Raw genomic sequence first — 15280 nt, forward strand, 5'->3', positions numbered from 1 at the left:
ATGTCCTCAGTCTTCTGGGTTGAGTGATACTGGACGTCATTCCACCTGGAAGAGTGTGTGACTGCAGGACGTTCCAGGCCCGCCCCTTGAAGGGAGATCACAGCATCCTTCATTTACGTTATATTCATGCAGAGATCAGTGCTGAAGTCATTACATCAATGCCAATCTCTGCATCTGAAGGACCGCCCACTTCCAGGAAAATTAAAGAGAAAAGGGACCTATCACATGATTGACCTGAAGATTTAAGGCAATTACAATAAAAAGTGTAACCTACTGTAAGGGGAACTCTGGATGGATGTAATGGTCACAGGAGCTGAGCCCCCCACCACCTCTAATTATATGACCAATCATGCACCTTGTTGTTAAATTGGAACTCCAAAATGTTTAGATTACATATTGAACTCCATTGTGGTTTAAAGTGACATTAAAGTCAAAAATATTTTTCCCTCCCCCCAATGTTAATTAACCCCTTCATGACTGAGGCCCTTTTTTCATTTTTTGCACCCATGTGATATTCCACATTTTAGGCCTGAAAATGACGTAAAACCCCCCAACATTATATATTTTCTGAATGCCAAGACCCTATAGAATAAAATGGTGGTAGTTGAAAATTTTTATGTTGCGCAATATTAGCGCAACTCCTTATTAAACCCCAAAATTTAGTGACAAATTTAATTAAATGCCCCAAAACACCTTAGGGTGCCCACACACCTTACGATTATCCCGCGATCGTACGATGTTCGTAAGGTGTGTGGAAGCCGTGCGACCTCTACTACTGTAAGGTCGCACGACTTTAAACTTACGGACATGTTTGAAAACCCGCCGAGCATCGTACGATGTTCGGCGGGTTTGTGGCATGTCCGTACGATAACAGCCGCACGGGCCGGTGTGCGCAAGCGCACACTGCCCGTTCGGCATTGCGGTCATCGGAAGCCCGCCCCTCAGGGGGCGTGGCTTGCGATCATCGCAAGTACGATCTGCCTATGCAACATAGGCAGATCGTACGTTTTTTTAAGTACCTTACAACCATCGCAAGACAAAAGTCTTGCGATGGTTGTAAGGTGTGTGCCCAGCCTTAGTGTGATCAGACCTGTGTGTGATTAGGGCCCTGAAGCCTCCAGTGTAGGAGGACGGAGGCTCAGCCTCTCACATCTGTAATTGCTTAAACAGCTGGAGGGTTTGCCTGCTGCCACATCCCTGTGAAGGGGGAGGGGAGGGATCAAGGGACTATCTTCTCACTCTGTCTGGACTTTTCCAGAGCGGCTGCAAGACTTCTGCAAAATGCAGCTTTGTTATCTGACTCTCTGTGTGCTGCTAATCAAGGTATGTAAAGTTACTTATCATGTCATGGATATTGCATATCATACTACATGTCATACTGCATGTCATACTGTATATCATACTACATGTCAAACTGTATATATCATACGGTATATCACACTGTATAATCATACTGCATGTCATACTGCATATCATACTAAGAGTCATACTGCATATCATACTAAGAGTCATACTGTATATCATACTGCGTGTCATACTGTATATTATTCTGCATGTCATACTGCATATCATATGGCAGGTCATACAGCACATCATACTACATATAATTCTGCATGTCATAAAGCATTTCATACTGCATATCTTATGGCAGGTCATTCTGCATGTCATACAGCATATCATACTACATATCATTCTGCATATCATACAACATGTCATACAGCACATCATACTGCATATCATGCTACATATCGTACTACATATCATACAGCACATCATACTACATATAATTCTGCATATCATACTACATATCATAGAGCACATCATACTGCATTGATTCTATAATAAGAAATACATAAACACGGGTTACCGCTAAAGATTTTGCTCTTGTATGTGGAGTATGATGAAACGGTCTCATGTTTTCAGTGATGTGACTTTTATTATCATATTGGCTCTTGCAGGTGTGCGATGGAGCCACAGAGGAACCGGCATTGTGTGAGCCGGGATTCAGCACGGAGCGTTATGCCTTTACTGTGACCCGCAAGGTTCTGGAAAGAGGAAGAGTCCTGGGCAAAGGTGAGCAACACGCAGCAGATCCCTGACTGCCCATGCACTGCTTGAACGTCAGTAGATTCATAGGAATCGGCCAAAACGTCTACAGTGTGTGGCCCTGCCGGTCCAACAAAAATAGATTACTGAATGAGAAGGACTCGCCGATACCAATTACCAACACTTTTTTTTAGTGTCATGTGAGAGTTTTTTAAAAACAATACAGACTAATGATTTTAGGACAGTGGTGGAGCAGCAGGGCTTGGTCCCAGCTGGGGGAGGTCTCAGGAGGGCTGTGCGGGGTCTCAGGAGGGCTGTGTGGGGCATCAGGAGGGCTGTGTGGGGTCGCAGGAGGCTATGTGGGGTCGCAGGAGGCTGTGTGGGGTCTCAGGAGGCTGTGTAGAGTCTTAGGAGGGCTGTGCATGGTCTTAGGAGGCTGTATGGGGCTCTCAGGAGGATGTGCAGGGTCTTAGGAGGGTTGTGTGGGGGTCACAGGAGTCTGTGCGGGGTCTCAGGGGGCTGTGCGGGGTCTCAGGAGGGCTGTGCGAGGTCTTAGGAGGCTGTATGGGGCTCTCAGGAGGGTTGTGTGGGGGTCACAGGAGTCTGTGCGAGGTCTTAGAAGGGCTGTGTGGGGCCTCAGGAGGGCTGTGTGGAGTCTCAGGAGGCTGCGTGGGGGTCTAAGGAGGCTGTGCGGGGTCTAAACATTAAACATTATATAAAATACTTTTTCACATACTCAGCTGCAGATTCCACAGGAACCACAAAAGGCAAAAAGCCAAGACATTCCAGTCTTTCCCCAAACCGACTGTCGAGCAGTCAATCTGTATCCAATCAGGCAGGCCCTTACACTGCACAATTATTGGTAGATCTAAAGGAAATTGTACCATCAGGTGGTAACATGTGTGGTGAGCTTTAGAGTAGCAGTCGGACTCTAACAACATGCAGTGGCGTCACAAGGGAGGTGCGGGGGGTGCGGCCCGCACCCGGGTGACACCATTGGAGGGGTGACACCAAAATGACTCACAGTCATTTTGGTGTCACCCCACTCTGAAAAGTCAAGGACCGAGAGCCCGACAGTATCAGGAGAGAGGAGGGGACCCGGCGGCATACCTTATCCTGCCAGGTGACTGTCCCCTCCTCTCTCTGCCGGCGTCCATCACCAAGATGGCCGCCGGCAGGTATCAGAATACTGCGCATGCGCTGTGACGTCTCCGCGGGGTGACACTCGGTTACCGCTCCGGGTGTCACCCAGCCTCGGGACGCCCCTGACAACATGGAACAAATGCATGCGTGCAGGGCCGGATTTCCCACAAGGCCAACCACGACCCGGCCTCGGGGCAGCAGGGAGTAGAGGGGCGGCAGGGGTGTGGAATTCCTATCTCCTAACGCCCGGGACATGCAGTTTCGGGTGCCAGGCGGGTAGTTCTTTTCTACATTTAGCCCGGCTTTGGCCAAGCAGAGCTAAATGTACAGCGGGGAAGCCGCCGCTTGTTCTGTTCAAGTGATCATCGAGATCACTTGTATGCAGCCTGCATACAGGGGGGCGCATTGGGGCAGTAAAGAGAATAAATACGGCCCAGCATTCGTGTACAATGTCATACAAGTTGCACATCGATGTCTCAATTATTTGTTCCATGTGTTAACACAGAAGTGAAGTCCCCAAATAAAAAGTCACAAGGAGATAGAGTGCAGAAGAGACATGCAAAGTCTATTTTGCTGAAAAAATTACTTTTTGTTCTACGTGTACACGACACGGCGCATGCACAATGTAGTGTAGATCCTGGCCTGCCGACAATAGTGCCGGGGATACTATTGTGTAGAAGTTACATCATCAGTGGGAATCCATTAGCCAAAGAGGATGAGTGTGGGACCTGGAATGAGTGGCACTGGAGATGGCAAAAACGGGGACAAAATGGTGACAGGACCCTGAATCCATCATGGCTGGAGGACAGCATAGTGGGAAAGGTATGGGTGTGTGCCATGATGTGCGGGTATGCTGGGCAAGTTTGCCCATTAAGACAAAAGCACACCACCAACAGCGAAGTTTACTTCTTTTTCAGGTAATTGAACTCCTATGAACTCTTGCTACTCTTTGCAATAAATCACAGGCAACTTCAGTACTGTGATTGACCTATTAAAAATCATCCATTTAGCTTTAGCCCAAAATATATTTATTTAGACAATAACGGATATCACAAATTCTGTCACTTTCCATAACACTATATGCAGACCAAGCGCTGACACTATAGAAGCTGCAAGTAGAAACAGATACAAGGAATGTTATGAATCCCCTTTAGGAGAACATTTGTTAGTGCGCACATTTTTTAGAACACACATATTTTTGGGAGAGTTGCGTTAAGTCAGCGCATTGAATACAATGAACTGCTAATGCACCAAAACTTCCTGAAAATCAGATTTATCCAAAAAATGTATAGCTGGATTTAATTGGAAAAATTTGTGAATCCTGGATGAAAGTTGTGTGGCCCTTGTATAAAACATTTACTCCCATGTTTTTTAGCGTGTATTTATGAATAATATATAAATATATTTGAGATGCACCAATACCGATACTAGTAACGGTATCGGTGCCGATGTCGATACTTATCCTGATACCAGAACTTCTGGTATCAGGAAGCCGGGCAGTGAGTCTTTACACTCCCACCAATCAGGAAGCTGTACAGTGTGTAATGACTCACAGCCCAGCTTCCTTAATGGTCCGGAAGCTGGCCAATCAGGAAGCCTGGTGGCGAGTCATTACCTGCCCACCTGCTTCCTGATTGGTCAGAGAGCCGGCTCCATGTTTCCTTGTCACCTGGTGACTAGGGAGCATGGAGGCGGCTTCCTGGCCAATCAGGAAGCCATCCATGGGGTGAGTCATTACAAACCACCCGGCTTCCTTAATGGGACGTCCGGTATCGGTATTCAGTATCGGCGAGTACCGGAAAATAAATATCGGCACTCATACAAGTTCGAAGTAGCTTCTGTAACCCCCAGACGTCATTTAAAACTACTGCACCCTCAAATACCACCCAAAAGCACCCTAATATTGCCATCCCTGTTAACTCCAATGCCTTTTGCTGAAGTGCCGGCAAACATCATAATTCACAATTTCTCTTATTACTACTGAAAAAAAAAAAGATATTAAGATAAGATGAATTCACATTTTATTTCTCCGTCGTAGTGGATTTCAATACCTGCAGCGCTGGAACTCTGGCCCTGTATTCCCCTGACGACACACGTTTCCGAGTGTTCCCTGATGGTAAGGTGACGGTGAAGAGACAGGTCACTCTCCATGATGGAGCCCTCAGCTTTGTGCTGAATGCCTGGGATGCCGCTCGAAAGAAACACTCGGTGACAGTCCTTGTATGGAACGAGAGGGAACAGCAGGTACTGTGAAGCACTCTTGTCTCCTCCTCATCGGTGTATGACAACTTAAAGTCCAATTTTTGTGCAACATTTCCCCCATACTTTTACTTGTTTATGATTTGTTATCCTAAAAATCAGTTTAGCGTGGACTAAAAAAATGAAAGTATATGTAAAACTAACAATAAATGACTCTTATTTTATTACTTTTCATCTGTTAAACATACAGTTGAAAGTGTTTTGTTGTAGCTGATAAATGCAGCAAACACACTTGCTGATCCTGCCAGAAAACCAGCGAGCTTGGTACTTCCTGTAGTGAGCTTACAACACAGTACTGCTGCTATAATAAAGTCCCAAGTAGATGGGGATCCCGGGTCCAAACCTACTTCCATCTACTCCCCCCACATCCATTCCTCTTCCCTTCTTGTCTACATCTATTCCTCTTTTCTTCTTCTCTACACCTATTTCTCTTCTTATTCTTCCTCATCATCTTATTACTCTCCCCATTGAACTTTTTCTGTTTCTGACGTTCTCTTCTTTTTTTTTTCTTCTCTCCTCTGGGCTCAAGGTCTTGAAATACATCTTCTATACATGATCCATCACACAGTGGCTGGGAATAACCATCTAGCCCAGAGATAGCCAAACTTCATCCCTTCAGCTGTTGTTGAACTTCTAGTCCCATAAGGTATTGGGGGACCCTGACAGCCACAGACATGACTTGCAGAGGCAGATGCATGAAGGGATTTTTAGTTTCACTACAGCTGGAGGACTTAAATTGGGGTACCCTAGGTTTTTCTTTAAATAGTCTAAAATGCCTTACTGTACCAACTGCATGCGTCAATTAACTTGTATGGTGTCCTGTTCATTAAAGGAGAACTATGAGGTGAGGGCTTTTCACTCACCTCATAGTTCTAGCCGACCTGTGACAATGAGACTGTCACAGGTCGGCTCAGTAGATCGGGAGGTGAGCGAACATATGCCGGCGTTCGCTCACCTCTCGATCCTGTCACGGCTCTCTGCTGTGACAGGGGAGGGGCTGGATTCCCCCCTCCCCGCTCCGATCCGCCAGCGCTGACTGGCGGAACGGACGGGGGAGGGGGCGGGTACAGCTGGCTCTGCCTCTAGATAGGCAGAGCAAGCTGTCAGTCATGCAGCTGGGCGGATCCCGGCACAATTGTCGGGATCCGCTTCAGCTGCGGCGTCTCAGTATACCGCGAGGCTACAGCTCGCGGTATACTGAGCCTAGGGCGACGGGAGGACGCTAGTTTGTGTCCTCCCGTTACCCTAAGGAGAACTATGGGGAAAAGCCTTAACCCCATAGTTCTCCTTTAATGTGTATCTTTGTATCGTTTCTTCAACACCTTTAAACATACAGTATATATATATATATACTGTATATCAAAATAAAAAAATAAAAATTCCATGTAGCCTTACCAGAGTAAAACACCTTAACAGAACCCCCCCTCCATGTTATAGGGAAGAAGAAGGCAAAGCTGTTCTGTAGCCCCAAAATCAGGAGCAAACAAAATAGGGTGACAGGGTCCCCCTAAGACTGGAAATGCGTTACTGGCAGGATCACCAGGTGAAAAAAAGAAACAAATGCAGCCACCACATCTCAGGGCCGGAAGATACAATATATAACATTTTTGTTTCTGGGATTTAATACGCTTTAACCTAAAACATGGCATAGGTGATAGCAGTGTTCAGTAGGGTGGTGCTGACTGTGTTGTGGGACTTCTCTGATTTATAACTGTTTTTTTCTCTTTGACTCACCAGGTAAAGGCTTGAATTCTCTCTGGGAAGACTGGTACTGTCCTTATCTAGACTATTTCCTCTGTCTCTTCTTCATATGACGACTATCCCACACCTTACACGAAGGCTTTTTTTTTTTTACATTAAATTAATAAATGTTTGCATTAAATCAGTGCCGTTTGCTTGAATTCTACTTACAAATGCACCTGAACTTTCCCATAATCCTTTGCAGGCAACAAGGATAAATACAGTAACACTATACCAGGGGTAGCCAAACTCCGGCCCTCCAGCTGTGGTGAAACTACAAATCCCATGATGCATCTCCCTCCGGGAGTCATGTCTTTGGCTGTGAGAATCTTGAAATGCCTCACGGGATTTGTAGTTCCACCACAGCTGGAGGGCCGGAGTTTGGCTACCCCTGCACTATACCATCTAACATCTTATAGAAAGTACCAGACAAGAGGTTGTGGAGGGATACGGGGAGATCTGACATGACGGTTGTTCTATGGCCTAATAAAGCCCAACTGCGGGCACAGCTATTTTAATATATTTTATTTAATCTTTAGTTTACACATTAACTTCCTCATGAGCTCGGTGAGTAAACATTATACAGCGGTACCGAGGTGTAAGTAGAAACCTCAGGGCTCCGGTGCAAGAAACCATGAAGGCCCCCCATCTAAAGTAGCATGATTCCGATACTTTTTCTTCTTTTTTAAAATAATTGTTGTACATGGCTGCTGTTGCTGGCGTAAGCCTATTGTTACCAAAATGTATCCTGCAATCAGTGGCGGCCTGCACACGGGTGACACCATTGGGGGGGTGACACCAAAATGACTGGCAGTCATTTTGGAGTCACCCACTCTTAAAAGTTGGGCACTCAGTCATGGACTGAGAGCCCGATGGCTGCAGGAGAAAGGAGGGGACCCAGGGGCATACCTCGTCCCGCCGGGTGAACGTCCCCTCCTCTCTCTGTCGGCGTCCATCACTAAGATGGCCACCGGCAGCCGTCAATTAGATGACCGCGCATGCATGGTGACCTCACAGCGGGGTGTCACCCGGTCTCCGCTCCGGGTGACACCCAGCCACGGGACCCCCCTGCTTGCAATTACAATAAAGCATGTTCACTTCGCTTTAGAAACTACCAGGGTGTGTAACTATGCCTATTGTTACCAAAATGTGTCCTGCAATTACCGTAAAGCATGTTCCCATCGCTGGAGGAAGTACCAGGGTCGCAGCAGTTACATGTGCATATTTAGAAATCCTAAATATAGTGCTAATTTTTTAACCCTTTCACTGCCAAGGCGTTTTTTTGCACACACTGTATGTTATAATCCACATTTTAGGCCTCAAAATTACTTAAAACCACCCAAATATTATGAGGGGAATTTTAACAAAACTGGAGCAGACAAAATCTGGAGCAGCTGTGCACAGCAACCAATCAGCTTCTTTCTTTTATTATCAAATCTTAGCTGAACAAACTGAAGATAGAAGCTGATTGGTTGCCATGGGCAACTGCTCCAGATTTTGTCTGCTCCAATTTTGATAAATTCCCCTCTATATATATATATTCTGCAAGCAAAGACCGTGTAGAATAAAATGGTGGTAGTTGCAAATTTTTACATTGCACGATATTAGCGCAACTCTTTATCAAACCCTCGAGCCCTAGTGTCACCTTTCCACTCCAAAGAAGCTATTGGAGCTTAGATTGCGCTACTGAGCGATTTTGGCTTCTGCGGCCGGGGAATGACAGCTGAGGGACCAGAAGTGATCGCATCCGGACCCATTCAGCGTGGAGGAGATGGGCGCACTACACTGGCCCCTGGAAGCGGTTCACAATCACTTCCAGTGTAAAGCTGACAGTTTGTTTTACACATGTAAACAGAATCCCCCGTGGCGATCTGATTACAGAGGCACAGAGATTGTTGGCTCCTCAGTGATTATCTGGCCGTTTATACGGTCAGAGATTCTGGTGAGTGCATTACCTATGGGGGGATCTATTCTAACACAAAGGAGGGGATAAACGCTCACAATAGGGGATTACCTTTCTTGGAACACATTGTTTTTGCACACATTTTTTCTGATACACTTTCACACTTTGATACTTGAAATATTTTTGTAACATTTATTCACCATTGTCAACTCTATACAAATGTTTTTTATTGTTTGTTCACTCACGTGTCTTTATGCACAGGCAATATTGGAACACTGAATTGGATGTATTCTATTTTATTCTGTTAAAACAGGTTATTTAGCACTTATCGGTCCCTCATTGGGGTCTTTTAGCGCTGTACAAATAATTTTAGCATCTTGAAAGTCCTTTTAGCACAGCAGCTTTAGGCGTACTTATCTTCTTATATCCTAAGCACAGAAGAGTGATTTTCCATCAATGGTTGCATTTGGTTTGCTATGGTCCCTCCATATTGTTTGTAGCTGAATGGCAGAAAAAAAGACTTGGAGTAGGAGAAGGTGGGATCCTCTTTTAGATTTAGTGTGTGTTCTTACAGGAGATTGTGTCGTGCAATAATGTTGTCACTGGGAAAGGAAGTGAGTGATATCTCCCCAACAGGATCTACAGACAATTAGAAGTCTGCCACTCACTGATAATACTTAGGAAAAATGTTTCTTTATTACAGTTCTCAGCAAGGGGTAAATTGCTAATACAACAATCAGAGTCAGAATACAAAATAAAATGTTTAGCTTTTGCTGGACCTTAAAGGAGAACTACGGGGTTAGGGCTTTTCCCCATAGTTCTCCGAAGGGTAACGGGAGGACACAAACTAGCGTCCTCCCATTACCCTAAGCTCAGTATACAGCGAGCTACAGCTTGCGGTATACTGAGACACCACAGCTGAAGCGGATCCCGACAATTATGTCTGGATCCTCCAAGCTGTGTGAGTGACAGCTGGCTCTGCCTATCTAGAGGCAGAGCCAGCTGTACCCGCCCCCTCCCCTGTCCGTTCCACCAGTCAGCGCTGGAGGATCGGGGAGGGGGGAATCCAGTCTCTCCCCTGTCACCGCTCTGTGCCGTGACAAGATCGATTAGTGAGCGAGCGCCGATATGTGTTCGCTCACTTCCCGATCTACTGAGCCGACCTGTGACAGTTTCATTTCATAGTTCTTGTCACAGGTCGGCTAGAACTATGAGGATGAGTGAAAAGCACTCACCTCATAGTTCTCCTTTAAGCAGGCTGAAAGTACGGCAACCATGCTTACGTGTCTTATCCAACGCCTTGACTTAATCATACTATGATTAAGGCCACATGTTGGCTGAAATGTGTAAGCATGGCTGCTTTAACACATAGGAACACAGTGGTGTGAAAACTATGTGGGCAGCCCTCCAAAATCTTGAGTTTAGGTCTTTCCAGTGAAGGATACTGTTAATACTACAGCATACAAAGATATTTTAGACAATTGTGGACTTTTAACCTTGGGACAACAATTTGGGGAAGGCTTTCTTCTGTTCCAGCATGACTGTGCCCCAGAGCACAAAGCCTGCTCCATAAAGACACGGTTTGATGAGTTTCTTGTGGAAGAACTCAAGTGTCCTGCACAAAGCCCCGACCTCAGCTCTATTGAACATCTTTGGGATGAATACAGTGGCGTCACAAGGGGGGTGCGGCCGCACCCAGGTGACACCAAAATGACTCTTGTCGGGCGCTCAGTCATGGACCAAGCGCCCGACAGTTTCGGGAGAGAGGAGAAGACCCGGCGGCATACCTTATTCTGTCGGGTGACTGTTCCCTCCTCTTTCTGCCGGCATCCATCACCAAAATGGCTGCCGGCAGGTATCGGTAAGATCGCCGCGCATGCGCGATGACATCATCACGCATGCACGTGGTGACATCACGCAAATGTGCGATGACGTCACGGTGGGGTGTCACCCGGTAACCGCTCCGGGTGACACCCAGCCTCGGGACGCCCCTGGATGAATAAGAATGCTGATTGTAAGCCAAGTCTTCCCATCCAACACCAGTACCTGTCCTTTATAGTGAATAGTAAAGCTGGTATAGCCACAAGGAGGGGCTAACTCTATATTAATGCCCATGGTTTTGGAATGCAATGTCCAACAAACTATAGATGTGATGATCAGGTGTCCACAGATTTTTGGCCATCAGTGTACCTACTTGTTTGCCAGAACTATCATAGCCAGAAGCCACCTTACCCGTACAGGGATCTACTAGCTGCAAGATTTTATTCAACTTTTTCTTCCCTGTGCAAATGCAAAATTATATAAGTTTATGTAATGATCCAGAAAAGGATCTGGAGGCTTATACAAATTCAAATCTTAAACTGGGAACAGTGTAGAAGAAATAGGGGCCCCTTAAGTACAGAAGTATATAAACTCATGATGTAATTCAGTTTAAAAACGGTGCTTCCTCCATAGGTGGCCCACAATGTTCATCCATCCAATGTATTACTTTCAGTAGGTTACCACATCATCAATTTTGTCAGCTTGCTATAGTATGTGATGCATTAAACATGCAATTGATGTGAAATTAAGAATAAATGTTCTTACTTGCAGGAAAATTCCCATTTGTTGAAGAGGCAGAAAAGAGATTGGACAATCCCTCCTTTGGCAATCTTTGAGAATGATAAGGGTCCATTTCCTAAACGCGTTGCTCAGGTATGGGTGGTGAAGGTTTGAGAACAGAACAATGAAACGGCCAGTATATCTTTAAGAAAAACAAAAAAGCTTCCGACCTGCCTGCCAGCAATGCTTTTTCTAAATATACACTGAGCTTCACATGTGCAGTTCAGTATACAATCATGGCGTCTGCCGGAAGCTGGTATAGATTAATTCTAGTGTACATGCATGGGAATAACATCATCCCGGCAAGAAGAAAATCAAGATGGCTGAAGACACTGAAACCAGAAAAAGACTAGTCGAAGATGTCAGTGGCAGCAAAAAAATACATGAGGAGGGGGGGGCTTTGCAGGTAAGTATACTTGCTTTGCGTATTATGCCAAAAACCCTGGTCCCCGAAGATAGGGTTGCCACCTTTTCTTCAAGTGAAACCTGAACACTCTAGTGACGCGCGGACATCTTTTTGGGAGAATTGATTGTGGCTTATTCATATGTAAATAGCGCCGCCCATTCACATGCAAATATCACAATTGAGACTGTTTTCTCAATTTTGGTTGCCCCTGTCTGCCTGACATCTTGTGTCCGGGTTTCAGCTGCCATGAAACCCGGACACAGCATTCAAAACCTGGACTGTCCGGGTGAATCCTGGACAGGTGGCAACCGTAACCGAAGACAGAGTTTAATTTCCCTTTAAATTATTTCTAAAGCTAAATCCATTGAGTGGAATTTATCAAAACAGGAGTAGACAAAATCTGGAGCAGCCGTGCATGGCAACCAATCAGCTTCTCTCTTTCATTTTCAAATCTTAACTGAACAAACTGAATAGAGAAGCTGATTGGTTGCCAAGCACAGCTGCTCCAGATTTTGTCTGCTTCAGTTTTGATAAATTCCCCTCATTGTGTCCTGTTCATTAGACACAAAAGGATGTGAGAGGAAATATCTCCAAAGTAATGGAAATCCTTTCTTAGACACTTGTCACCGCAGATGTCATCATTGGAGGATTTCTCCGATATTCCTGTTCTTGGGGCAACTTACATTTTTGGATTGTCCTTCACTTTCTGTTCTGGTGGCAGTGGTCAACCAGGACAAAAAGAGAGCATAGAGATCCCCACTAGGGATCAGCTTAGGTCCAGACTGAACCCAACCTGAAAGGAAACTCCTTCCACCACCATTATGAGCTACAGCCGGAGACGTTCCCTGTCCACAGCTGCACATAAGCAAAGGGCTGGAATGCAGTTATGTCATTGACATTTACCATTAAGCCACATTTACCTAATATGGCTATGTGGCTATATAAGGAATAGTAAATCACGTCAGCACAAGCATGCTATGATGTGGTAGCATGCATAGCGTATTAGAACATTGTGGTAGACTTACCTGCCAAAGCGATCCCCACCTCCTTCGACCGGTACTTCCATCTTCGTCCTGGTCGTCTTCCGGGTTTCCAGTCTTTGATTGGCCAGGCCTCAATAAATTAATGACGCATGGGAGTTACTTTATCTCAGCATATGTGGCTCAGTGTACAGGAAAGACAAACTGCAGACTGGAAGCTAGAAGCTTTTATAGTGGAATAGATTTACAGTGTCTCTTGTCACTAAAAGATCTTTGTTACATTTACAAATGTATGTGAAGCCACATTGAACAAGGCACCTCGGTGAAGTGTACTCCTACTACACCCTACTGAAGCTCCCGATACAGAGGACTATGGATAGATCTACAGCAATGTAATATGAAAACTATAAGGACATTGGTTAACGTTGTCATATCCTCATTTTCCAGATTAGTTCTTCTCAAAGCACAAAAATCAAGACTATTACATACTCCATAAGTGGGGAAGGAGCAGACAGGCCCCCAGTTGGAGTTTTCACCATTGACGCCAAAACTGGAATCCTAATGGTAACCAGACCCCTGGACAGGGAGGTGATTGATAAGTACCAGGTGAGTGCACACCTCTTCCATGCGCCATCTTCCAGTCATTGTCTGTGTCGGGAAAAATCTTTGTTGTAATACAATAGTGACATTCTACTCCTAAGAAATAATCAAATTCATATACGTATTATGGGCCTGCTGATGGTACATGGGGCCGGGGTTGGCAGCCTCCCTTCACTCATGGTAAATAATCTGTGGTCATTATACATTTTACTTGTATTTAGGGAGGTTTTATCGACCTTAGCTATGATTAGCAATAACCTGGAGGGCTTAAAGGAGAACTATGAGGTGAGTGCTTTTCACTCACCTCATAGCTCTAGCCGACCTGTGACAATGAGACTGTCACAGGTCGGCTCAGACTAGCAATTTACCCCTTGCTGAGAACTCTATATCTGGCCTGTATAAGCAGATACAATCACTGCGGACAATCCTTATCAGATCACCATCCTGGTGGTGAAATTGGCATTTGATGACCTGCTGGAGCAGTGCTGTCACTCCCTGGTAATGTGACAGAGCTCAGGCCTAGTGATTGGCTGATGCACCGTCCTGGGGAGCAGGATACATGCTCTCTTACACCCTGAAGTGCCAGGTGGCTGCAAGGTAATACAGGTAAGGTGAGTATAAGGGGGCAGGGGATGCACTTTGCACTGCATAGGCAAGGTGACAGTATCTCTATAAGCAATATCTGCCAAACTTCCAGTGGAACATGAAAAAAGAAATATGTCATAGACATCTCGGAATGTTTGGAACATATAAAACGTATTCTGTTACTAACTGTCTTTTAGCTGGAGGTGCATGCTTTGTCGGAAACGTGGAACGTGGAAGAGCCGAAGACATTCTTTGTTCATGTGAAAGATCAGAATGATAACTTTCCAGTCTTCACACAGACCATATTTGATGGCTTTGTGACAGAGGGATCCCCACCCGGTAAGTGCTGGTATTTGAGATGTTCCAGCTAGACTTTTCTGTGGGGTCCATTCATGTAACTGCAGGGGTAGCCAAACTACATATCCCACCATGCGTCTGCCTCAGGAAATCATGTCCGTGACTGTCAGAGTCTTGCAGTGCCTCATGGGACTTGTAGTTCAACAACAGCGGAAGGTCCAATGGGCACTAGAAGTTTTATCATATACAGTAGCTGAATTAAGGACTTTAAGAATCAACTCAGAAAATATACTGCATGGGATTTTGTTCATTAAAGGCCCAGAGTAGCAAAAAAACAATATATTTGGTGAGATCTCTGTCCTGCTGTGACATTATGAGGAACCTCTACCATCCCTGCTGGATTTCTTATGTATTGGCAATTATGGTAGTCGGATCTCAATTGTTGGAGTATCCAAGACATAAGATGGCAGGGGCTGACTCAGCCCACCAGGCTCTATAGATAACTAAAATGTCATTTTGGGTGGACTGGCTCTTTTTTATATAATGTTGTTAACTGTGAGATTCTACAAGGCAATAGTAAAGACCCCTAACCTGTGCTCACTGCTCAATCACCTATCCCAATTCCTGCAGAAGAGCTTCCTAAGCTAAGGGGTCTCCTGCTTGCTGCAGAAGAGCTTCTTAACCTAAGGGGTCTCTTGATTCCTGCAGAAGAGCTATCTA

General features: G+C 45.3%; 1 protein-coding gene across 1 annotated transcript; it reads left to right on the forward strand.

Moving 5' to 3' along the window:
- Window positions 1–1221: 1221 nt before the first annotated feature.
- LOC108787707 (cadherin-1-like) lies at window positions 1222–14602 on the forward strand (the record flags this gene model as incomplete). Its single annotated transcript, XM_018557320.1, has 7 exons — window positions 1222–1323; window positions 1959–2073; window positions 5228–5433; window positions 11684–11780; window positions 13521–13684; window positions 14114–14176; window positions 14461–14602. Coding segments are annotated over exons 1-7 (829 nt in total), but the record flags the coding sequence as incomplete, so codon positions are not given.
- Window positions 14603–15280: the final 678 nt, after the last annotated feature.

This window comes from Nanorana parkeri, unplaced genomic scaffold, assembly GCF_000935625.1.
Source record: "Nanorana parkeri isolate BGI_ZX_2015 unplaced genomic scaffold, ASM93562v1 scaffold280, whole genome shotgun sequence".
Taxonomy (NCBI): Eukaryota; Metazoa; Chordata; class Amphibia; order Anura; family Dicroglossidae; genus Nanorana; species Nanorana parkeri.